This window comes from Elephas maximus, chromosome 6 (assembly GCF_024166365.1).
Source record: "Elephas maximus indicus isolate mEleMax1 chromosome 6, mEleMax1 primary haplotype, whole genome shotgun sequence".
NCBI lineage: Eukaryota > Metazoa > Chordata > Mammalia > Proboscidea > Elephantidae > Elephas > Elephas maximus.
Window position 1 is genome coordinate 27,606,450 of NC_064824.1, and position 25,224 is coordinate 27,631,673.

At 41.4% G+C, this 25,224-nt stretch overlaps 1 protein-coding gene across 9 annotated transcripts in view; it reads right to left on the bottom strand.

Annotated features, from left to right (window-relative positions):
- The window catches only part of NCKAP5 (NCK associated protein 5), a 1,220,442-nt gene that overhangs the window by 213,578 nt on the left and 981,640 nt on the right, over positions 1 to 25,224 (bottom strand). For all 9 annotated transcript variants that reach the window (XM_049889201.1, XM_049889199.1, XM_049889198.1 and 6 more), the window contains 3 exons: positions 21,839 to 21,907; positions 11,282 to 11,320; positions 522 to 641 (listed from right to left, as the gene is read on the bottom strand). In XM_049889201.1, the coding sequence (XP_049745158.1) occupies positions 522 to 641; positions 11,282 to 11,320; positions 21,839 to 21,907 (228 nt within the window). The remainder of the gene's footprint in view (positions 1 to 521; positions 642 to 11,281; positions 11,321 to 21,838; positions 21,908 to 25,224) is intronic.

Here is a 25,224-nt window from a genome sequence, read left to right on the forward strand (position 1 = left end):
CCATACTCTGAAGGCAAAGCAAATAAAGAAGCTCAGTGAGAGCATTTAGACAAAGAGAACCTTTAATAAACTGAGGCAGAGTGTAGGAAGCGTGGTGTTGTGAGGAAGAAATCTGCATGGACACAGATATGAGAGAAAAGCAAACCCCAGCTGGATCTTTGATTACAGAGAGTTTGAAATAAAGAAACATACTTTGGGATTTACATATAACTCTTCCTTCCTTATCACCGAGCGCAAGGTTACTAATACTGGTCTCCAAAAACAAAGCAATGGCTTATTTCTTAGCTCTACCGTCTGCTTACCTGTTCATTCTTTGTTCACGGGGCTCTTATCTACATGTAGCTTAAAAATGTCAGAAATTTAAGGGACATTCAATTTTAATGACATTTCACCAGGGAGGAAAGAATCTGGGTTCTGTTTCAGTATGCCTCGCCCACGAAGATGTCGATAACTTTGGAAGTGGAATAACCTCTTGTCAATAGCATTTCCGTAGCAAAGGTTGTTCTGTCATGAACACATACCTGAAGGAGCAGATCAGAAGCTGGTCTGACTCGCTGTTGGAACAGGATGCTCAGCGTTCGATTCTGTTGTTCCAAATCAAACACTCTTGTCTTCAGCTTCACACACTCCTCCCTCAGGTCCTACAATGTGCACATTGAAGAAAAAAAAATCTGTAACTGCAAGACACTTTGCATATTACAACCATATTTAATGATATTTCAGACACACTAGTAAAAAATAATATTTTTATTCTTCAAAGCCTCCAGAAAGAAATCACACATGATGTTTTCTTCCACAGCCCACTGTCTGAGAGAATTATTACGTGCTGGGAAGCCAATTTTAAAAAAAGAAAAGCACCTTGAAATCGGAAATGCATTAATCTCGCATGCTATTTTTCAAGATAGTAAATCTTCGCAATATAAAGTCAATTTAAGTTTCCATCTATATATTTTGCCTCTTCACTGTCTTCATAAAAGCAATCATAAAGCACAAACCACAAGGACAATAATGTTTTTGCAGTGAACAGAAATTTGATGAACTAAAGAAACGATTGCTTTTGATGGAGTCTTGTTCTGTCATTTGTGGAAACGAGTGGAAAACCCTCGGCACTATGGCTAATAGAGTCGGTGATGCATTTAGTGGGAAAGGAGCAACTCAGAAGTGATAGCTTTAAAAAGGCCACTCGTAACTTGCCTACTCCAAACTTTCTATTTCCTCATCTTTTGGTGCATTTTGGTCTCACAGCTGGGTAAGAAGTACAATCACCACACCCTGGTAACCTTTCTGAATAGCTCTTTCGAAAAGTTCAGACACCATGGAGGTCTTTTCCCAGCTTTCCCTTGAATGGAGCTGACACATGAGACCTAGGATTCACTGGAATCCCACCAAGCAACTGCTTCCCACACTGACTTGTGATAAAGGTACTCGTGGTACTGAAATGTCTACATCCCTCTGAGGGGATTCATGACAGATGGGGCAGAACAAAGCCCAAATTCAAGGTTCTTCAAAAGCTGATCCTTTTCTACATTTCAAGCTTTATCTTTCACTATTTCCTAATTAAAAAAAAAAAAAAAAGAGGTCCTCTGCTTTCACCATGCAGCGGACAAGGGTTTATTTATTGCTCTCAGAAAGCCCTCTATATTCCTGCCGCCCTCCCCTCTGCCTTCACCGTCCCTTCTCATCCACCTCCTCCTTATAACCCAAGTTAGACTCTTTGATTGAAGTCCAATTCAAGTTCTAACGCCTCTCTTTTGCCTGATATCCCCCAAGGATTCAGAAATCCCTCTTGTGTGGCATTTAACATATACCACTTTGTATAGGTTTTATCTTTTGTACTCTAGATTTACCTTGTCAACTAAATGACAAGTTCCTTGAAAGGCAAGCACAAGAAGATACTGAAATAAACACCAACACAGGGGTACTGTTCTTATATTCTTTTTGTTCCATTACCTAGCACAGCACCACACAGAGTAGGAGCTAGTAAATTTTTGTGATTATTTCATTAAAGGGGGTGATGATGAATTCTCTTCTCTAGTGATTGGTGTGATAGAGTTTAGGTTTCTCAACACTCTTAGTTTGTAGATCTATGTACTCAGCTACAGGCCTTACTTATAGCTTTGCAAGCAAAAGAGAATACCAGTCATCAGTCTGATCCCACAGCCTCAATAGTGGTCAGGGAGGAGGGTGAGCATGTTGCATATCCTTGTATCAAACGAATTGTGAAGCCACAGCGATCTAGCTCCCGAGGCTTTACAAGAGCATCCATCATCGTGTTCATTATTATTGTTGTTAGGTGCCATGGAGTCGGTTCGGACTCTTAGTGACCCTATTTTGGTACAAAAGAACGAAACACTATACCATCCTCACAATTGTTGCTATGTTTGAGCTCATTGTTTACAGCCATTTGGTCAATCCATCTCGGTGAGGATCTTCCTCTTTTTCACTGACCCTCTATTTTACCTAGTCTGATGTCCGTTTTCAGGACACGATCCCTCTTGACAATATGTCCAAAGTATGTGAGACCAAGTCTTGCCATCCTTGCTTCTAGGGAACGTACTGGCTGTATTTCTTCCAAGGCAGATTTGTTTGTTCTTCTGGCAGTCCGTGGTATACCCAATATACTTCACCAACACCATAATTCAAAGGCATCAATTCTTCGGTCTTCTTTATTCATTGTCCAGGTTTGTATGCATATGAAGTGATTGAAAACACCATGGCTTGGGTCAGGCACACCTTAGTCTTCAAAGTGACATCTTTGCTTTGTAACTCCTGAAAGAGGTCTTCTGCAGCATATTTGCTCAACGTAATACATTGTTTGATTTCTCGACTGCTGCTTTCATGGTCATTGACTAGGTCCAAATAAAATGAAATCCTTGACAACCTTGATTATTTTCTCCATTTATCATGATGCTGCTTATTGGTTCAGTTTTGAGGATTTTTATCTTCTTTATGTTAAGGTGTAATCCTTACTAAAGGCTATAGTCTTTGATCTTCATTAGTAAGAGCTTCAAGTCCTCTTCACTTTCAGCAAGTAAGGCTGTTGTCATGTGCATATCACAGGTTGTTAATGAGTCTGTCTCCAATCCTGAAGCCGCATTCTTCATATAGTCCCGCTTCTTGCGTTGTTTGCTCACCATACAGATTGAATAAGTATGGTAAAAGGATACAAACCTGACACACACTTTTCCCGATTTTAAACTATACAGTATCCTCTTGTTCTGTTCAAACAACTGCCTTTTGTTTTATGTACAGGTTCCATGTGAGCACAATTAATTGTTCTAGAATTCTCATTCTTTGCAATGTTATCCATAATTTGTTGTGATCTACAGAACTGAATGCCTTTGCACAGTCAATAAAACACAGGTAAACATCTTTCTGGTATTTTCTGTTTTCAGCCAAGATCCATCTGACATCAGCAATGATATCCCTTATTCCACATCCTCTTCTGAATCTGGCTTGAATTTCTGGAAGTTCCCTGTAGGTATACGGCTGCAACTGTTTTTTAATTATCTTGGGCATGTGATATTAATGATATTGCTCTAAAATTTCTGCATTCTGCTGGATCACCTTTTTTGGAAGAGGCATGCATATGGATCTCTTCTAGTCGGTTGACTAGGTAGCTGTCTTCCAATTTTCTTGGCATAGGCAATTGAGTGCTTCGAGCATTGCATCCATTTGTTGAAACACCTCAGCTGGTATTCTGTCAATTCCTGGAGCCTGGTTTTGTGCCAATGCCTCCAGTGCGACTTGGATTTCTTCCTTCTGTATCATCAGTTCTTGATCATATTCTACCTCCTGAGATGGTTGAACATCAACTAATTCTTTTTCGTACAATGACTCTATTTCTTCCACCTTCTTTTGATGCTTCCTACATCATTCAATTTTTTGTAATCCTTCATAATTGCAACTTGAAGCTTGAATTTTTTTTTTTCTGTACCTCAGCTTGAGAAATGCCAAGTGTGTTCTTCCCTTTTGGTTTTCTAACTCCAGGTGTTTGAACATTTCAATATAATACTTTGTCTTTTTTGAGGTGCCCTTTGAAATCTTCTGTTTGGCTCTTTTATTTCATCATTTCTTCCGTTCACTTTAGCTATTCTACATTCAAGAGCAAGTTTCAGAGTCTCTTTTGACATCCGTTTTGGTCTTTTCTTTCTTTTTAATGATCTTTTCTGCCTTCACGTGTGATGTCTTTGATGTGATTCTACAACTCATCTGATCTTCAGACATTAGTGTTCAATGTGTCAAATCTGTTCTTGAGATGGTCTATAAATTCAGGTGGAATATATTTTGGCTTCCAAGGACATGTTTTAATTTTCTTTGGTTGCAACTTGAACTTGTATATAAGCAATTGATGGTCTGCTCCTTAGTGGGCCTTTGGCCTGGTTCTGACTGATGATACTATGTTTCTCCATTGTCTCTTTCCAGATGTAGTTGATTTGATTCCTGTGTATTCCATCTGGTGAAGTCCACATGTATAGTCACCATCTATGTTGTTGAAAAAAGGTACGTCCAATGAATAAATCATTGGTCTTGACAAATTCTATCATGCGATCTCCTGTGTGCACACATACCATTTGGCAGGGGCCATCTTGGGAGGCCAAGATACTGCTCACATTACAAGGCTACATTTGCTTCCTTTACTTAGAATTCAACCTGTGTCTCACTTACGCCAATTTTTGTTCTTTATGTGTATATAATACCCCCTGTTCCCGTACACTAATTGTTTTCACAACTGCTAATTAAGTAATTAATAAAACTTGACTGTGAGGTAAATAAATATTAATAGCACCTACTGGGTGGGAAAATGGAATCATTCCCATTTGCAGGTGGAAAAAGGGCAAGGGAAATATACAAGTATGCATTTTACAAGGAAACAGGGAACCTGTAAATAATGGCAGTGACAATTTTTAGCAGCAGAGCTGAGAAACCTGAGAGTTCTTCAAATGGGTTAAAACAAAACAAAAAAGGAATGAAAGAAAAAAAAAATCAATATACTCTAGAGAGTTTTTATACCAGTATCCACATTTCAATGGCCATCACTATTACTAAGGGCACAGTGAAAGTTCATTAGTGGGAACACAATTTATCGACCCTAAGGCCTCTCTGTTTGTCACTATTAGATTATTCAGGTGAGCACTCTGCAGATGGGCAAATAGAAGGCTGCAGGATTGGGACACTGCTCTTACAATCACTGGCAAATCCAAATGAATGGACTGAAAATGTGCAGACATAAAATAATTGCTTGTGTTCTTTTTAATAATCTTCTTCTCTTCAGTTAAGCTATGTATAGTGACGGATGTTAGGTAGCTACTGTCCAAATAAACTGCAGTCAAAAACATGCCCCTGTACCCATGTGTGCACACACAAACACATTCAGACCAGAAAAACAAAACGAGACAGAAAAAAAAAAAAAAAATCTAGCATTTTCTGACCACTACTGCGATGCCTGGGCCCAGGGTGACAATTGTCTTTGATTCCTCTTGTTCACATAGGAACTTACTGACATAAAGAAACACATGACATATTTAGCCTACATACAGGAGCAACTATTCTGATGCTGTTAGTTACAGAAGCAAGGCCTAGAACATCCTTCTCAAGTAAGACTTAAAAACCACACAACCCTCATGTGTTTAGGCTGAGACTATAGCTCAAGGCCAGGACTGTCCTCTCTCACAACCCTTAACTTCTTCTGAGTCCCTATTATATCTCAGCCTCAAGAGGAGGACTCCATGGAAAATACAGGTTGTATCTTCTGAAATGAAAAAAGAAGGCACAAAGCATAATTTTATATCATGAGGAAATGAAGCCAAAGATTTGACCACGTTTAATCTCAGGTAGGAAAGTATAGTGGTCTTTGGGGTTAGAAAATTTGCGGAATCTGTTTTCCTTGCAATCTGCATATTACTATCATTTGGAAACACAAATAAGGAATTACAGCTGAGTGTGAGGGCACACTATCCCGAGCATGTGCTACACTGGCCTAGTGAACCTGTCTATGATCCCAAACCTTAACTTCCATGCAGGGTCCCCACACTGTAATCTTGCACTTGTGGCTGAAGAAGATTCTGGACCCACTGCTATATACAACCTACATGAGTATTTTATGCATTTAAGAGCCACACCATGGCCAACTCCAGGCTGAAGTAAATTGAAGAAAATGCTGGTGGCTTAGAAGCAGAACATATACTGACATTATCACTGGAGTATTGTTAAAACTATTTACATCTGACTTTATCATGTAGAAAGGGTGCAGTGGTGTACCTAGTTCATAGGCAGTGTCTATCATGAGAATTCTCTGGATTGGAGCTCAGGGCCCGGGCTCTGGTCCTCAATACCCACATGGCCTTGAGGAAGGAACTTATTCTGGTTATGCCTCATTTTCCTCATCTGTAAAACGAGGTACTGCACAAAACCAGGCTTTTCAAAAAATCTGATGTCTACCTACTTCATGGGCTCATTCCTTCCCTAAAGCTTACTGGCCACCACACCCACCAGCCTCTCATTGCCATATCTCTTCTTAGTAGCTTTCATTGACATACCCCCATCTCTGCCAGGGATCCTAAGACTTCTGTGAAAAGCAAAGCCATTTCTGGAAAAGGCTGGATATATCTCAGGTTAACTAAGGGTCTCAACATAAAAGACCTATATCAGCCAAGCAGGTAACAGATACATGTAGAATAAAATCAGGCTTGACAAAATGAATAGGGAGTGGTGAGTCCTGTGCCAAGCTGAATAGGACATATTTTCATCCTAACCTTCAGATTAAAGCCTGTTTTTAATTGGATGATGGCTAAACAATTTATGTAATTATAGTGAATTGAGCCTATTACCAAAGCTAATTGACAATCTCAGATTAAATGCTTGCTGTTTTTTTAAGGTCCCTGGCAATCGTGAAGTTCTATGGTCCAAAATAAGATTGATTCTGAGAAAGCTCGAATCCAAATTTGCAGTCTGTTTTGACTCTATACTTACGAGAGCCCAGATGCTCTTCTTGCTAGAGAGGACCAGCAATGCTTCCAGAAGTTTTAAGAATTCCATTGGATGTCCTTTTGTTTTATTCCCTGAGATCATGCCTAACCATTGGATTTTAATCTATCTCTTGATTTGCACGGCATCTCTCTGCTCTATTGAACTATGGTGAGGAAACCAGTAAGCCAGAGGATGGAATTATGGGGGCAGGGTAGTATGGTGCGTAAAGCATGGGGTTTGCAGGACAATAACCCCAGATTAAAGTAAAGGCTCTGCTACTTCCTAGCAATTGAAACTACGGACAAATAACTTATCTCTTATTTTCTTAGACCTACCTCCCAGGGTTTCAGTGAGAACAAAATGAGTTAGTTCATTCCAAGTGCTGGATGTGGGGTCTGACTCCTTGTAAGTGCAGAGTAAATATGAACAAGACCCTTTTCAGGCAACTGGATCCTACACAAGCCATTGCTAAAGAAACCAAAAATCAAACCTGTTGCTGCGAGTTGATTCCAAATCACAGTGACCCTACAGGACAGAGTAGAACTTCCCCATAGGATTTCCAAGGATCGGCTGAAGGATTTGAACTGCCAACCTTTTGGTTAACAGCCAAGTTCTTAAGCACTGTGTCACTAGGGCTCCATTCCTCAAGAAGTGGGCACAAATGGTGTAGTTACCCCTCCTGCTCCAAGGGAAATATGTGGAAGTTTGGAATTCTTTAAGCAAAAGCTACAAAATTGCTTTCTGCTTCAATAGCTCTGTGGTTGGATTATACTATAAAAAAAAAAATTTTTTTTTTTTTTTTTATACTATACATCAGCCTTATTCCATACTGGGAAAGAAAAAAATACCATACAAATGTCACTTACTCTAATGAACATGCAGATAAATCTGAGATTTCTGATATGCTAAAAAATAACTTCAGGGAAAATGCTTTTCTTCCAACTCTGGTGTTCATGGCAAAAACCAACGAAGGACCAAGAAGACTTACATTTTCAGTGAGTGTAACTGACTTAATGAAGATAAAATATATTTTAGGCAAAAATGTGAGCTTAGCCTGGACTATCGATTTCAATTTGCACGTGTAGACTTGGACCTATGATTTGGAGGCATAAATAGAAGTGACCTGGGTTTAATATTGTCACTTCAGCCTTACTGATCTTAAGGGGGACCGTCTGCTCTCTTAAGGGAATCCACAGGTTTTTAAGATAAATTGAATTACCTGACTAGGGCAGTATATGTACATTTAACAACAGATAGGCTTATGGAAATGAAAATTTTTTTTTTTCTATCGGTATTGGGAAAAGAAGTACACTCAGTTACTTGAGGATGCTTATCTGGGCTGATTCATGATAAACCAAAAACCAAACCCACTGCCGTCGAATAGATTCTGACTCATAGCGACTCCACAGGACAGAGTAGACCTGCCCCATAGAGTTTCCAAGGAGCGCCTGGTGGATTCAAACCATCAACTTCTTGGTTAGCAGCCGTAGCACTTAACCACTACACCACCTGGGTTTCCGATTTTTGGTTTTGGATTCATGATAGGCCATGAAAAATGCTTTTTGGTCTGCCCGGTGAAGAGCTGAATCCACTACAGATTTGCCTTTGTGTCATAATAAATGATATATTCTAAAGCTGTATGGTGACGTCTATAGTTTGACCTCAAGGATTTGTTTTGGCAATTTAGATAAATCACTTGAGCTTGCCATTTTTACTCTGTGTCAGCGAGATCCTCCTATGGAATTTGTTTTCTCATTTGCATTTGGAGTAATTTTACTTCTTATATTGTGCTTTTCATTAAAAAGAAATTTTAGTCTTTTTGCAGCAATTTTACAGTTCCTATAAATTTTTTTTTTAAAAAAAACCAGGATGCATATGGTTCTGCAGAACATGATTCTGCTGGAATCTCTGAAAGCCCCCGGCATGCCTTCCCACCCCCACGGTGTCCCTGAGGTACGCTATCTCACAGTCGCACATCTTTCTGAGTCTTACTGCTTAACTGTAGCAAGGCAGATTTATCTGTTTACTAGTTATTACTTGGATTTGTGTAGCTATTTTTTGTGGCTGACCCAAAGGGTCCCATTTTCCTTTTTATTGTATCAGATGGCTTCCTCATCTTTTTCCTGAGGCACCATTAAAACAGACAGGCATGGGAAGTCTTTCTACAGCTATGCACAGAGCTGCAGCCGTGACTCCTTCATAGTTTCCAACAGGAAGAAAGCAATCAAGAAATTAAAGCCTTTGAAAAAGAAAAGGCATTAAAGTAACTTGTGGCAGAAACTGCAAATTGTCTTCCAATACCTGTTTCTCCCCTTCTTCCACAGTACCATAAAATTGAATTTCAGTTCTGTACATGCATAGAACAAAGGCTTCATTGCCAGCTTCCTTAAGTGTAGCCACGGGACTAACTAAGGTCTGTTCAAGGAGACGAAAGTGGAAAGGAGGCATGAAAGCTTCTGGAGGTCTCCCTTAAAAGACAGCTGATACGTGCCCTGTACTGTCTTTACCTTCTTCAGCTCTTCTTTCTTTCTGATGGCTGGAATATGGATGTGATGGCTGGAGATGGCACAGTCAGTCATCTTGGACCATGAAGTGACTTTGGAATTGGAGTCCACAACTCATGAAATAACAAGATAGAAGCCTAGGACCCATGGACTTTATGGAATGGAACCACCATACTAGCCCTATACTGCCTACCTGTGGATTCATACATGAGAAGAAAATAAAACTTCAATGTATTTAAGCCATTACTATTTTGGTCCTCTGTTACTCACAGTGGAACATAATTTTAACGCCATATAAGTGTACTTAAATTTCTTTATTTATGTGGCATTTGTGTAAAATCTGAAGCAGTTAAAATTATCTGTAGAATCATGGCATGTGGACAGAAGTACAAGAAGAGAAAGTCTAGCAAAAATATTATCACAGTGCATCTATAGTAAAAACTAAAAAATAATATTGGTTTAAGTATCTCCATGAGAAGCAGTCAACCCCTAATAAAATACTTTTCACTTTTTGAAATTCTGAAGGACATAAATTATGCTGCTTTCACTAGCCACATCCTCCTGAAAACACTGCATGATCTAATGCCTCCTTTGGAAGAGGAAGGCTCTATCTCACAGAAAGAGAAGTCAAAAGGTCCAAAATCTGAAGGAACCAGGATTTTGAAACAGGCTGCTCAGCCATATCTTGAACAGTACCTGAGCCACTTTTTTTTTCCTTCTTCTTTCTTCTTTCTCTCCTTTCCCTCCCCCAGCCCATCCCTGCCTCCAAGTAAGATCCTGATGTTAGCTCCCCAAATGGTTAAGTGTTAACCAATGTTTCCTCTAAGACTGTGGAAAACAAGTGATATTGATCTAAGCCTGTCAAATAAGAGGAAGGATGGCGCCAGCTACCCCCTGAGCTGATGGGATAATGGCAGGAAAAGATCAACATGTTTGAGACATGACCACCAAATCCAAACGAAGAAAGAGAGTGCATATTCCACAAGTTCCTAAAACTTATGGCCCCTTATCCCTTAAAAACCCGAACCCATTGGTAGTCTCGTGAGACAGACAACTTTAAGAGGAGATCATTCCCCTCTGTCTCCATATACCGGTATATCTAATAAAGCTCTTGCTACCCACCTCACCCCTGTCTCAAGAATTGGCCATTTGCGGCAGGCGGCTCTAACTCGCTAAATTACGGTAACAATTTCACCTTTGAGAAATATCCTGGCAAGAGATGGCGAAAGTTCAGTAAAATTCACCAAACCAGCCAAATTTGGAGAAACGTTGACTCAGTTCATCCTAATAATGTGATCTTATATTGCCTAAAGGCAGAATAGAGAGGTAGCAAAGGAGTACTTACAGAGATCATTTATTCTACATTGACTACCAACTGGCTTCTATAGGAACCAAGGCTCAGGGAAATTAAATAACTTCCCTAACCTTAAAGATTCCTTGCTGAATCCTGGGCTTCTATTGATGCTGCCCACAGAGGACATTCATTTTACAGGACTCAAAGGGATGCACCAATTTATTTAACATTTATGTTTCCTAAATAAAAGTGATAGGTTTGTTATTTATCTGGGTACATGGAGATCTTTCATCTGTGGCAGGCTTTCTATCACTTGACCAAGATTTTGAATTTTACAATTCCATTGGTCATTGGTGTTACTTCATATGGCATCTAAAACATACATGGCTTTGGCCTAAGGGAATAAACAGCAATGTACTGCGTCTAGCAATCATGATTTCCTAGTTTGACAATGTGAGTCCCAATCTATGTAAGTAAGCACTCTGAAAGAGAACAAAGCCAGAAAGTGACTTACCTTTTGAGTGAGCAGAGCTTGAACAACTTGGTTGGCTACCTTTAAAAAATAAAGAAAAAAGTTGTCGTTTATAATAATGAAACTTTATATGCATGGGCTCTAAATTACCAATAAGTTTCCCACAGCTTGCTATAGCTAATTAGCTCCTCATTTGCCTCTTTCCTCTACTTCTGGAGGACCTGATTCTTTTCATAATAAGCCTGTCCTTCTAGGCAATATTTTCCTTTTCCCGAAGGTGACCTTGTTGCTAATTAAGACAGTGAGGCTGGGAAGATCATTCATACCTTGACTTTCACATTTCCATATTCGGAAAAAATAATACCCTTTCATATGTAAAGTACTCCAAGAAGGCTAAAAAATGATCTAGTACAAAGCAAGATCCTAATTATCTGTACACAGCCTCAACACGTTGCTGATTTACAATGTCCTTTGCCTCTCCTTCCTATTCTTTTGCTGTCTGTTTTCCTACTTAAAATTACTTGCAAAAGAGATGGGCTGAATGGAGAGAATGGGGACAACTCATTGTTCTCTCTCTGTCTTGTTTTCATCCTCCACGTCTTTGCTCATGCTATCCTTTGTTGTTGCTACCTGTAACAGATTCTGCTAGTTGTTTATGACAGCATCCATTCTCCCCTTCCTCTTTAGTAATAAACCTCAGTGTTTTGGCTGGGCATATACAACTGGGCACATTTCCCAGTCTCCCTTGTAGCTAGGTGTGGCCATGTGACAAAGTTCTGGCCAATAAGACACAAGTAGACTATTTTCTTGGGCTTTCAGGAAGTCCTAAAAAGAAGGAAGCTCACTCTTCTTGTTCCCATTTTTCCAGTCTGGGACATGAAAGTGATGGCCAGAGCTTCAGTAGCTACCTTGACAACAGAAGTCCCATATTATGTATTAAAAAAAAAAAAAATAGTTGGGCAGAAATACAGGGCAAGTCTGGGTCCTGATGACATCATGAAGCTGCACTGCCTACTTTTGAACTTCTTTGTGTGAGAGAAATAAAACAGCCATTGTTATTTTTTGTTTCCACCAATATATAACCAAATATAATTCTTACTAATATATTATTAACACAATACAGTTTTTCTTCCTCTAAGCATTAGTCAGTTCAGTACAGCAGGGAAGATGGGCTTCTCCCCAGCTGTAGGAGGAAGACATTGACTGATTTAAGCCAACCTTGGTAATCCCATTCCTTTTTGGTGTGTGGTTTAGGAATGAGCATGTGACACAATTCCAGCTAAGAGCCACATGTAAAACCAGTAATATATCCCTGGTATTACATGCTTCCGGTATCTTCTACATACAGCCATTTTTCATTTCTATACCTATTTGTACTAAGATTTCTTTTTCATATGGAGATTCTAAAACACTTTACAAAGACTCACTGTTCAAACTTCACCATAGCCTTGAAGTTATGTATCTACATGGCTAGTGTGGAAAATTAAGGTGGACAAGTGAGTTATGTGGCATTTTCCAGCCAATGTATGTAAGTGTAAACATTTGGTGTGATAACTGAAACTGATAGCATTAAGGACCAAGTCAGGGTATTTAAATATTTTTTTACCCTGGTGGTGTAGTGGTTAAGTGCTATGGCTGCTAATCAAAAGGTCGGCAGTTCGAACCCACTAGGCGCTCCTTGGAAACTCTACGGGGCAGTTTTACTCTGTCCTATAAGTTGGACAGGGTCACTATAAGTCGGAATGAACTCGACAGTGATTTTTTTTTTTTTTTGGTTTACATATAAATTATTTCTGTTCATTCTTTTGTTTCTTCATTTATTCCATACAAATTTACTGGGCATCTATTTGCAAAGCTAAATTGCTGGGATATGGTTTTTGGCATTAAACGGTTTATAACTGGTAGGAGGCCAGCAAAAAACAAAACAAAAAAAAATTGTAACACAGTATGATGAACACGTAATAATCACGGCAATGTGCACATTCAATCAAAGGCTGAAGGACACACTTTCATTTTCTTTGTTTTCTCCTGATAGCAAATTTATTTTTGGTGATGCTAAACTATTTGTGCTTGTTTCCCCATCTAGTACCGTGGAAGAGATTATGGTGAGAATGTTTTCATGGAGCTTAATCATTTCTTGACTCAATATTGACAAAATAACACTTCCTTAATGGCACTTGTCTACCAGGAAGTCTCATAGAAAATTAAAATACAGGCTGTCATCAACATGTGGTTTGGAGGCATTCACACCACAAGCAGTAGACGACTAGAATCAGATTACCCATAATTGATCAGTTGAACTGTACACACAAGAGGGATTTTTCTTTCCATAAAAGGCCTTGCAAAATTCACATTGTTGACGTTAAGCAAAGAAGAAAGACCTTTCATTGAAATTAAATATCGTTTGAAGAAAAACTATCTTCAGGTATTTTTTCAGTGCAGCCAAAGTTAAAGAGTCATATTCAAGAAATACCACAGATGAAAAAAAGCAAACTTTCATTAACTCATGTTTTTGTTTTTCCTTTAGCACTTTATTTATACATGATCTCAATAGGTGATGTATGTTAATCAGCTCACCTAAATTGACCAATAGAACAATCTTGGAAATCTTTAAGTTTTCAAACATTCACTCCAAACTAATAAAGAATTTAAAGTAAAACTATATATCATCTGTTTTATTCTTGTAAACTTAGAAAAAACACACATACACACACACAGAAGAACTGAATAATTCATGCAGGTTGAAACATGAACAAAGTGCCAAAGTTAATTCATTCCATAAATAATCTTTTTGAATCTCAAACTTTGAATTTGATTCATATCATCGTAAGACTGCCTAAAATCAATATTTTCTTTTCTTTCTCCAAACTGGTCCCTCACTTAAACCAGTCTGTGGAACAATGGTCACATAAAATAGCTCTATACATGATTTAACAGGGCACACAGACTAATATTCTAACTGTAACAGCCCACAGGAGTAAATATGTTATATCTCTGCAATCCAAGTATGTTGCCCTATAGGTTTCCAGACTCTATACCTGACACCATTCCTTCTGGCATGTATTTTGGACAATTGTTTGCTCTACCTGAAAATTGAACAAAGGTACTCTAATGCATTCTTTCTTTTCCCGCTGACAGGAGGCTATATTACCCAGAAGGTCTCACGGGATCTTTGAAGAAGAGGAGGCAGGTTACAGAAATGCTGTCCTTGGTATTGTCTATAAAGACAGTTTCTTGGGTTGCGTTACTACTTTTAAATAGCTAAGCTTCCCCGATGAATCACAGAACAGTTGTTTGGAGTGTGTGCATGTAGTACAACCTACAACCCCTAACCTGCTCCCAAGCTGGTCCCTGGAATGGGCCCCTGGCCTCATCCTAGCATTATGCCCTAAGCACCTGGGTTGTAAATTATCCCCCATCTGCAGGTCCGGCTAATGAAAACAAAGAACTTTCAGGGTCACCTGACAGCTTTCCTCTCGAAAGAAAAAAAAAACTAGCAGCAGCTGGCCTGGGCCAGGGAGACCTGAGACACAGTGAGCAAAGCTGACAGTCCTTGAAGCTCCTGGCATGTTTTAAGATTTCCCCTAGGCTCTCTGTGGAGACCCCTCCACATTGCGCCTAGGAGAGGGAGGAGGGCTGCAGGTGAGACAGAGGCCACAGAGAGAGCCAGGTATGTTTTCTTTTCATTAAGAATTCTATCATCCAGGCCAACTCCTCTGACCTCACTGACTTTCTACCCCCACACAGGTGTCCAGGGGTCAGGGTTCCTCCACACTCTCATGGGAGGGGCCTGCAGAAGGAGGAAAAGACTGGGATGCGACAAAGAGTCTGTTATTTGGCTACAAAACAACTCCTGTGGCTTAATGAGAAGTCACACCATGGGGTTTACTCAGAGAAAAAGAAAAAACAATCCACTTACTGTTCAGTGTCGAGTCAATTAGATTCTGACTCACGGCGACCCCATGTGTTACAGAGTAGAACTGCTCCGTAAGGTTTCAAAGTCTGTGACCTCTAGAAGCAGATCACCAGGCTTTTCTTCCAAGGTGTCTCTGGGTGGGTGGTTGGGTGGGTTTGTTTGAACCATCAACCTTTCAGCTAGTAGAGAAGTGCTTAACTGTACCACCCAGGGACTCCAAGTTATCTATTAACCAAAAAAAAAAAAAAAAAAAACCCACTGCCTTCCAGTTGATTCTGTCCATTAAAAAAAAAAAAAAGTCCATAGAGGGAGCCAATTCTTACTCCATGAAGAAGCCAGCCTAGGAGTGGAGTGGAGGGCAGGACACCTTTGGGTTGATTGGCCAGGGGAGTGAGGAACTCAGAAAGGCCTCATATTATGACCGTCCTGCCTGGTGGTCTTGCTTTCACACTTTACATACTATTTCATTATGCAAAACAACAGTCTCGTCTGCAAGGTAACTTAAAAATCCAGTCCAGAAAGCACCCCCCACTGCCGTTGAGTCATCTCTGACTCAGTGACCCTGTAGGACAGAGTGAATTGTCCCATAGCATTTCCAAAGCTGTAAATCTTTATGGAAGCAGACTGCCACATCTTTCTCCCAAAGAGCAACTGGTGGGTTTGAACTGCCAACCTTTTGGTTGGCAGCCCATCGCTTTAACCACCGTGCTACCAGGGCCCCTTCGGAAAAGCATTCGTTTTGGAAAATGTGCTGTGGAGAAGTTTCTGTGCTTCTGGGTTTGGTTTATTGTACTGAGGCAGCTGGGGAAAGCAGACGGGACATGGGGCTGGAATCACCAGAAAGACTTGGGTTTGAATACTGGATATGATGATTATACACAGACATGTACTGGGCTTAGAAGAGCAACCTGACTTTCTCATCCATAAAGGAGGGGAACTGTTTACCTCTAAAGCTGTTGGGAAAAATGCATGAGATAACAGACATAATCAGAGAAACCACCTAGGACTATACCTGATATAAAAAATAGTCACCCCATAAATGTTAACTCTGAATCAGGTCAGTAGAATGCAGGTGAATAAAACATATTTTCAGGTAAGCAGTTTAAGAAAGAACGGTTTAAGGAGAAGGGGTTTCATCTGCAGAGGAAGGAAATGGGTGTGTATGGAATATACATGTATAAATATAAGTCAATGAACAGCTATAATTTCTCTATATATTTACTCTGTAAAGCAAACCTGTAAGACACAAATGAGGAAGAAACTCAGAGAGGTAAGTAGACCGTCCCACATCGAACAGCCAGAGTATGGCTGTGACAGCATTTGAACCCCGGTCTGCCTAATCCAAAGTCCACGTGGTCACCTCTTATTAAAACCAATCTTAAGAGGGTCTGTCATTGTTTTCTTTCCAGCTGATTTACTCTTTGGATTATCTTTTGAGTTTGTGCGTAATAAATGACTGTGCAGTCTCTGAAGAGATAACTGGGGGAGGGAGAAATTAACCTAAAAATGTGTTTGGGACTCAAGGGATAACTAATTTGGAAGTTAATTTGCTCTGGGAAATCTTCACTCATTCAGCCATTCAACAAATATGCACTGAGCACCTTAGTACGTGCCAAAAATTGTGCTGGGTTCTGCAGAAATAATGGCACATAGAATGTAGGTGCTGCCTTAAGGCGGTTAGAGTCTAGCACAGACCAGAATCATCTGTTTGATTTCCTGGCATGTGAAAGTCATGGGCAGGATCACTTTCCACATACATCTGATTTTAAAGATGACTTTGCATCCAGATGTGGGATACCCACAGAGAATGTCCTGGTGATTCCACCATCCAGTCCAGGCATATAAAATATGGACGAGAGACAGGTACAAACTGTCCTTAACAACATACTTCTCCATTTATTTAGCCTTGGTTTAAAAGGAATTCTGTAAACAGTTAAAGTGCTTGGCTACTAAGCAAAAGGTCTGTGGTCCAAGTCCACCCAGGGGTACACTGGAAGAAAGGCCCGGTGATCTCCGTTTGGAAAATGAGCGAAGGAAAACCCTACAGAGCACAGTTCTACTCTGATACACACGAGGTCAGGGGCAACTTGACCCTTGTCAACAGCAACTGTTTTTTGGGTAGAAGGAATTCTGATTTTTCCTTTTTTAAACTAAATTCAAAGGTCTGATTTTCCTCTGCCTTTGTGCTCCAAAGTGTGGTCTACAGAGAAGTCAGAAAATCCAATCAAGGCATCTCACCGACAGTAAGGAACTCTGGCTCAACCTGATGGTCTGAAGAGGCTGCCAGGGTTCTCTACACTTCCATCATTTATTAGTCCCTCATTCTGACTGAGAAGGGGTAAGGTCTGGGAATCTACATTTTTCACAGTCACTGTACATCTTTCTGATGCAGAGAGGTTTATTTTTTGCTTGCAGACTTATATTAACTGGCACATTGTTGAGGAATCAGAAATAACCCAAAACTTCCGCACAGGTCTGTGGCTCTTCTGTCACTGTGTACAAGCATGGCTGAACGTCATCCTGCCGGAGAAGCTTTCTGAAAGTGCTCTCCATGACACAGTATTCACAAAACCTAATGAGCTTCTTGTTCTAAGAATGTCCTTTCCAATCCTGCCCCTTCTCTTGGTTAATTCTAGCACTGCCCACCTTTCCCCCAACCACTCCTCCTGCCATCGGCGAGTAGACTCCAAGTTCCCAGAGCTCCCCAGGCAGCCTTCTGCAAGTCCCTCACCTCACCTCTGCAATCACCCATGTTCTCATCTCCCTCACTCCCTCATCTACTAGACTGCCAGTTCCTTGAGCTCCCAGGGCCATGGTGAGGTTGACACCCAGTAAAGGCCACAACTGAACGCATCTACATGGAGCACAGCGGCTTTAGGAGGTGTTATTTTGCTTATTCATACAGGTATTTCTCTACAAGGAATTACAAACTCAAACCAAACCCACTGTAACTGAGTCCATTCCGACTCATAGCAATCCCATAGGGTTTCTAAGGCTGCATAGCTTCGTGGGAACAGCCTGCCACATCCTTCTCCCTTGGATTCGCTGGTGGTTTTGAACCACTGACCTATTGGTTAGCAGTTGAGCACTTTAACCACCATGCCACCAGGGCTCCCCTACGTGGGACTAGGCCAATGCTGTCGAGTTGATTCGGACTCATAGCAACCCTATAGGACAGAGCAGAGCCGCCCCATAGGGTTTCCAAAGAGTGGCTGGTGGATTCGAACTGCTGACCTTTTGGTTAGCAGCTGAGCTCTTAACCACTATACCACCAGGGTTCCATATAGTGGGTCTTACAGGAAGTGAGGTCAAGGCAATACAGTGCACAAACAGACGTTCACTGCCTGCCAGCAAACTGCCTATCAAACAGTCTAAGAAACTCAGTTCAAACAGGAAAACCTCCAATCTCCGGGAGAGAAACATGATTAATTCTTGGTTTTGCCTCTGGTTTTCCAAAGCAAGGAGATGCAGCGGGGGGGAGGTGGCAAAGGTGATGTAAAGTGTGCATGTTTGCACTTGGGTCCCACACTTGGGTGCATATGTTTGCCTAACAAACCTCTGTGTGTGTGCATGCATGCGTGCGAATATGTATGTACAGATGTGGGTCTGTTTCCTCCTGAATAAACACACCCATTTATCAGAACACACAGAGGAGTCTTCAGACTCCACAGCATTTTCCCCAAATCTGCAATATGCCCTTCATTTCCCAGGAAATAACAATCAGTGCGAAGAGAATTGAAGAACGTTTTAAACTTACATTTTATCCACCTGTGTAGGTTTTATGTCCCTTACTAGCAGGGAAATAACTTACACGAGGCCTTACCTTGTTAGTTTTTTTTTACCTTGTTAGTTTGTCTAATTAGTATAAAAGACCTTGAAAAGAATTTCCAGTTGGCATGATGACTACATTCAACTACCCCTTTGAGAGTGTTCTCTTACAACGCATGGCGACGAAGTGTCTACCCTCATGCAATTAGTTACCGAACAACTGGCATGTGTAACCAGGGGCCGGTCGTCATGAATATAAAACGTTTGCACAGCTCCACGGAGGAGGTGGCTTTCTACTGCAAATCACCTCTTTTGGCAACAGTGAAGTTTTGCAATTAAGAACAGAGGGACCCTCCCTCTAAAAATTCTGACTTTACTGGGAACTTGACAAGAGATGATATTGTGGGAAAACTTATGTTTTGCACATGCTAATGAAACCTGCAGAAGACAGACATGGCGAACACACAGACAACAGGCCATGCATTTCCGTAAGAAAATGCTGTGGGCTTTTTGATGGATGGCGAGGGATGATGACCTGTGGGAGAACTGTGACAAAGACGAAGCTTCTGGGGTGTGATACACATACATTTGACTCCTCATTAGAGATGAAGTCTCATTGGAAATGTCTGTGCAAGAGGTTAAGGCGAAACTTTGCTGATCGATACGTATGACCCAAGGGCAATATTTGCTCCTTTAAACATCCTTCGGTCTATTTGGTCTTTCTTGCCCTAGACTTTGATTGGACCAAGAGCCTGGGGAACAGGGATGAGGGGAGCTGAACTGGACTCAACAGACTCCGAGTCATCATTTCCCCTTTTATGTCGACGAGAATAACTTTGGACATTGGAAAGATTATTCTGAATCTTTTTAAGTAAGTCCTGACAGGGCAAAGAATTGCACACGCCATTTTCCTTGAGTAACTAATACACTGTATGTGGGTGGAAATATTACACAAATAAAATATTAAATAGTTAAACCATTTTCTGGAGACAGGTTGAGAGTTCTTCAGCTATGTATAAGACATTGTACTTACAGTGTTGTCTCTGAGGACAGAGGCTCTCAAACCGTAGTGTGCATCAGGATCACCTGGAGGGCCTGCTGCCACAGACCTCTGGCCCAGCCCCCAGAATTTCTGATTCTGTTGGTGTGTGTGGGGCCTGGGGATTTGCATTCTAACAGGTGAGGCTGATGCTGCTAGTCCAGGAATTACATTTTAAGAACCACCATGGAGGGAAATACCAAATATTACTGGAACTCAGGTGTCCCTGGGTAGTGCAGATGGCTAATGCCCTTGGCTGCTAACCAAAGTTGGCAGTTTGAGTTGGCTCAGAGGCACATTGGAAGAAAGGCCTGGCGATCTACTACTGAAAAATTAGCCACTGAAAACCCCATGGAGCACAGTTCTACTCTGACACACATGGGTTCCTCACGAGTCGGAACTGACTCAATGGCAACCGGTTCAGCTTTATGGGAACTCAGAGGACAGAGATTACTTCCAGTTTGGAGGGACGGGAAAGGTATGTGGTAGTGGCGGTGTGCATGGGGGTGGTATCTGTTATGTGTCAGGCACTCAGTCCTCTACAGAAAAGTGAGCAGAGAACCCAAGATGTTGCTCACCAGAGAACACACAGTGTGGGAAGCAGCAAGACTGGGATATGAGCCTGTGTTTCTATAGGATACCCCATCAACCTCGGAGACAGTTATATGTGTGACAAGAAAGAGAAGGGTGTAAGAAAGATCAGGTAGAGTTTCTTAGAAGTGGTTTTTGCCTATTATCAGAGCGGAGAAAAAGACAAAGATACATATTTATCTCTACTGGTAAAATAATGGAATCAGATGAAATGCAGGCAGTTTTCTTTTTCCCCCCTCAAACCTGTGTCAGCTACATTGTAACGGATGTCAAATTGAATCCCACAGAAGAACAAACACTAGTTTTAGGGTGTTTGGCAGATGACTAAAGCAGTTACCCCCATTTACATGATGGCTCCAATCACCAACAATACCCCAGATGAGCACTTGCCAGCTAGGTGAATGGCCAGCCCCAGCTGGATGACTCAGCGTGGAGTGAGGGCGTGATCCCTGGGAGAGAATAAAGGGAATTTTCCCCTCACCCTCCAGAAAGTCAGAAACGCCCAACATCTTTGCTATCGTCTCTTCGTTATCAACAAATAATATTTACTGAGTTTGCCCAGGCGTGATGCCCTGTGTTCTTCCAGTCCGCTCCGATTTTCTTCCTCACTTCCTTTTCTCTTCTTGGCTTGTTCTTGATCTATTGATTTTTTTCCCTCTGGCTGTCAGCTGTGCGCACCATCCCCACCCACCTCTATCTAGGATTTGTTTTTACAGAGATGGCATACAACTGAAGGTGCCCCTTCACAACATTTCTCATTCACAGGCAGGGATCTTACTCACTAGAAAGAAGGAATTTATCCAACCAGTGAAGCTTATCCTAACTGTGCCACAAGACTACTGGACAACACCCCAAAGGAATGTACAAACTAGGTCCCTGGGTGGCGCAAACAGTTAAGCACTAGGCTGCTAACCAAAATGTTGGAGGTGTGAATCCACCTAGAGGTACCTCAGAAGAAAGGCCTGGTGATCTGCTTCTGAAAAACCAGCCATTGAAAACCACATGGAGCACAATTCTACTCTAATACCCATAGGGTTAGAGTAGAATTGAGTAGGAATCGACTAGATGGCAACTGTTGGTGGAGCGTTGGTATAAGAAATCGGGCAGGGGGTAGAGAAAGGAAGAGGGACCTACCTTCCTTCTCAATGGCCACCTGCTATAACGTTCTTTAGAGAAGAAAACGCTAATATTCTGTGGAGTCTGGTAATACTTCTATACTACGATCTGCTGAGGGAAATCCTAAGTAGCCCTGTCTCTTATCATGAAACCTCTCCATCCACCTTACCTCATCCAGACATCTCTCATACTGTTCCCTTTGGTTTTCATTTTCCAAAGCCAATGCTGAATTCTCTGCCTGCAATAAGATACAAAAATATACAAATAAATCAATGGAACGTGGCATTATGTGACAACTTGCTCAATACAATTACTAAATATATCTCCTCAGGATCCAAAACAATCTTTTAGAAGTACCTTTGACAAGTTTGCTCTAAGTACCATTATAGATAACTCAGGAGCTGCTTCTGTCTCATCAAATTGTTCTCGAAAAATATAGTACGATTTAAAGAAAAGCAAAACTTGATACTCGGAATAGGTAGAAAATCAAATCATCCCTGATGTGAGAGTGTTCCGTGAAAAGGTAGTTACGCTGTTTATTTCTTACAGGTGTTTCCAAGCTAGAACATTACTTCTTTCATGCGTGTATTTGATTGGGCCCTTGCTGTATTCCAGGAGCTATGCTAGGGGTTATATAAAAACGTATAAAACACAGTGGTTCCCATAAAGAAGGGAATAGTCTAGTAGAGGAAAACAATTACATTTCTCACATTGAAAGCTATAATGCAATAGGGTCACAGAAAAAATAATCAAGTGACTTCGAATGAAGTAGGAAAGATATTCCCTGGAGAGGTGACCTTTGACTCAGACTAACAGGCATTGGAAACAACAAAAAATTCGAATTGGAATGAATGAAAAGAATATTATAGTTCTGAACAAAATACCAAGGAAGTGACATCTGACTTGATTTATCTATCAGAACTAAATCATCCAACTCGGCCAGAATCCAGGGTGTAGAAATTGTCAAATGACATACTATGAAAATGAATAATGTCAGAGACCAGTCAACAGCACTGCAGAGAAAACCTTGGGTTCAATAATGATGACAAAGAACAAACAGATAGCGTGCAAATGAGATCGGTAGAAACTGAGCAAGGCTAGAATGGCCTGGAAGAAAGAGGAAGACAGAGGGAGGAGGGTGTCCTCAGAAGAGAAAAAGAAAGAAGAAAAAGTCCAATTCACTGTAGTTAAAAAGGATACACCCCTCTGGCTTTCCCTGCTGTAATGGCTGGTCTTTTTCAGAATGACATCTTCCCAGCTTGCTGAAAATCCATCAGTTCAGCAATGGCAGGAAGGTCACAATAAGGTCAGGATAATGGTATTTCTCAAAAATCATGGCTTGGCCCCAAAGATGGAAAAATGCACTCCTCTATGACTGCCACCCTGAATCAGAGTCACGTGGCAGTCTCCTTAAAGTCACTTAACAACTGTGGTGTTGTTCTGACCACTTCAGTCTGCAGGCCAAAGAGCTTCAGATTCAGCTCCTCGGCAAAATACAGAGATCACAAAACCATCCCTAATTACACTGTCATTGTTGCTGCTAGCTGCTAGCTTTTGTGGAGTCAGCCCCCAACTCATGGCAACTGCATGCATGTCGGAACAAAACGTCACCCAGTCCTTTGCCCTCCCTGTGATCTGGTGTGGATCAGACCATTGTGACCCATGAGGTTTTCATTGGCTAATTTTAGGAAGTAGATCACTACATCATTCTTCCTAGTCCCTCTTAGTCAGGAGACTCTACTGAAACCTGTCCTACATCACAGCAACACGCAGGACTCCACTGACAGATGGGTGGTGGGTGCGCATGAGGTGCATTGCCAGGGAATCGAACCCAGGTCTTCCTCATGAAAGGCAAAAATTCTATCACCAAACTATCAGATACCTCCTAATCACACTGTACTCTGTTCTATTTTAAAGGTGTCTAAACACATTATGAGAAGAGAGTAGCACGGGCAGGGGTAAGCGTGCCCTCCAGCATGTCGTCTGAGCGTGCACATTTTAATCTAGCAGAGTGGTATGAAGCCTGAGAACAAAGCACATCAAAGACTGGAGCTGGATATTGGACCTCCTTCCCTTTATCATCCTCAGTGAAAACTTATGTGGCTACTGCAGCATTCAAGGCAGTTTGGGATCATTCAGCCAGCCAAGGTAGTAGCCATTGTGGAAGGTAGTTGGCTAAAAAGCTGTTTTCCACTGGCTGCACTTAAAAGCTACAGTCTCCATACCCAGTGACTGGGACTGTTGTGTATCTTGGAGGAAAATTTTGTTGTCCTTGAAAATTTCAGGAATACTTCTAAGTTCTGGCCACCTGCCACAGGTATAAGCACAGGTACATGTGTGTCCACACACACAAGATGCACCATCATGATGTCCTTGCTCTTGCGCTCAACAAACATTAGGGATCCCCACTAGGTCCAGGCCAGTGCCAGGCATTGGGGACATAACTTCACAGAAAATGGTGTGCCTGTTTCAAGGAGTCCAGGATTCATGCAATGAGACATCTTATGCAGGAATCGTCTGTGTCCTGCACAGATATTTTTTGAAGAGTTCACTTTTGAAGAGCTGAACAGAAAACACTTCACAATACAACCTCTGCATACTCCCATAATTTAAATCCTTAGGTGGGGCCCTAGACAAGTGGTTTGCAAAAAGGATACATCCTTGTGGCTTTCCCTGCTGCAGTCAGAATCACTGGGGGAGCTTGTCAGATCCCAGATCGTGGGGCCCCAGCCCCAGGGTTTGGATTTCGTATGTCTGGGGCTTCTGGCTATCTGGGGCAGGACCTGCCAATGTCCCTTTCTAGCGGGTGATGCTGATGCTGGTCTGGGGACCACACTTTGGGAACCAGTGTCCCAGATGGATCAGCTTCAGAATGAAGGTGGTCTTCAAGCCCTTCCTTCCTGCTGCTGCCATCTCCTTTGACTTACTCCAGGAGCTTTTTACTGCTTCTCTAGAACTGGGGATGGAGACCATAATTTGTTACCTCCACCTCATGACTCTCTTGGGGGTAGAACAGATACCTGTTCTCTTTGCTTCATACTCTACATATTTCTAGTAGCATTATCTACCATAATGTTTTTCACTCCATACAGATAACACCACCATATAATTTTGGATTTTTCTTTCTCTTACCCTCTTTATGAGTCTCTCTCTCTCCCGCTCCATCAGTGATTCTCAGTGGGGGAAAATAGCCCCTTGGAGGATGTCATGGATTGAATTGTGTCTCCCCAAAATATCTGTCAACTTGGCTAGGTCATGATTCTCTTGTATGACTGTCTACCATTTATCTTCTGATGTGGTTTCCCTATGTGTTGTAAATCCCATCACTATGATGTAATAAGATGGATTAGTGACAGTTATACTGATGAAGTCTACAAGATTAGGAGTGTCTTAAGCCAATCTCTTTTGAGATATAAAAGAGAGAAGCGAGCTGAGAGAGGTGGGAACCCCATACCACCAAGAAAACAGTGCTGGGAGCAGAGCATGTCCTTTGGATCTGAGGTTCCTATGCTGAGATGTTCCCAGACCAAGGGAAGACTGATGACAAAGACCCTC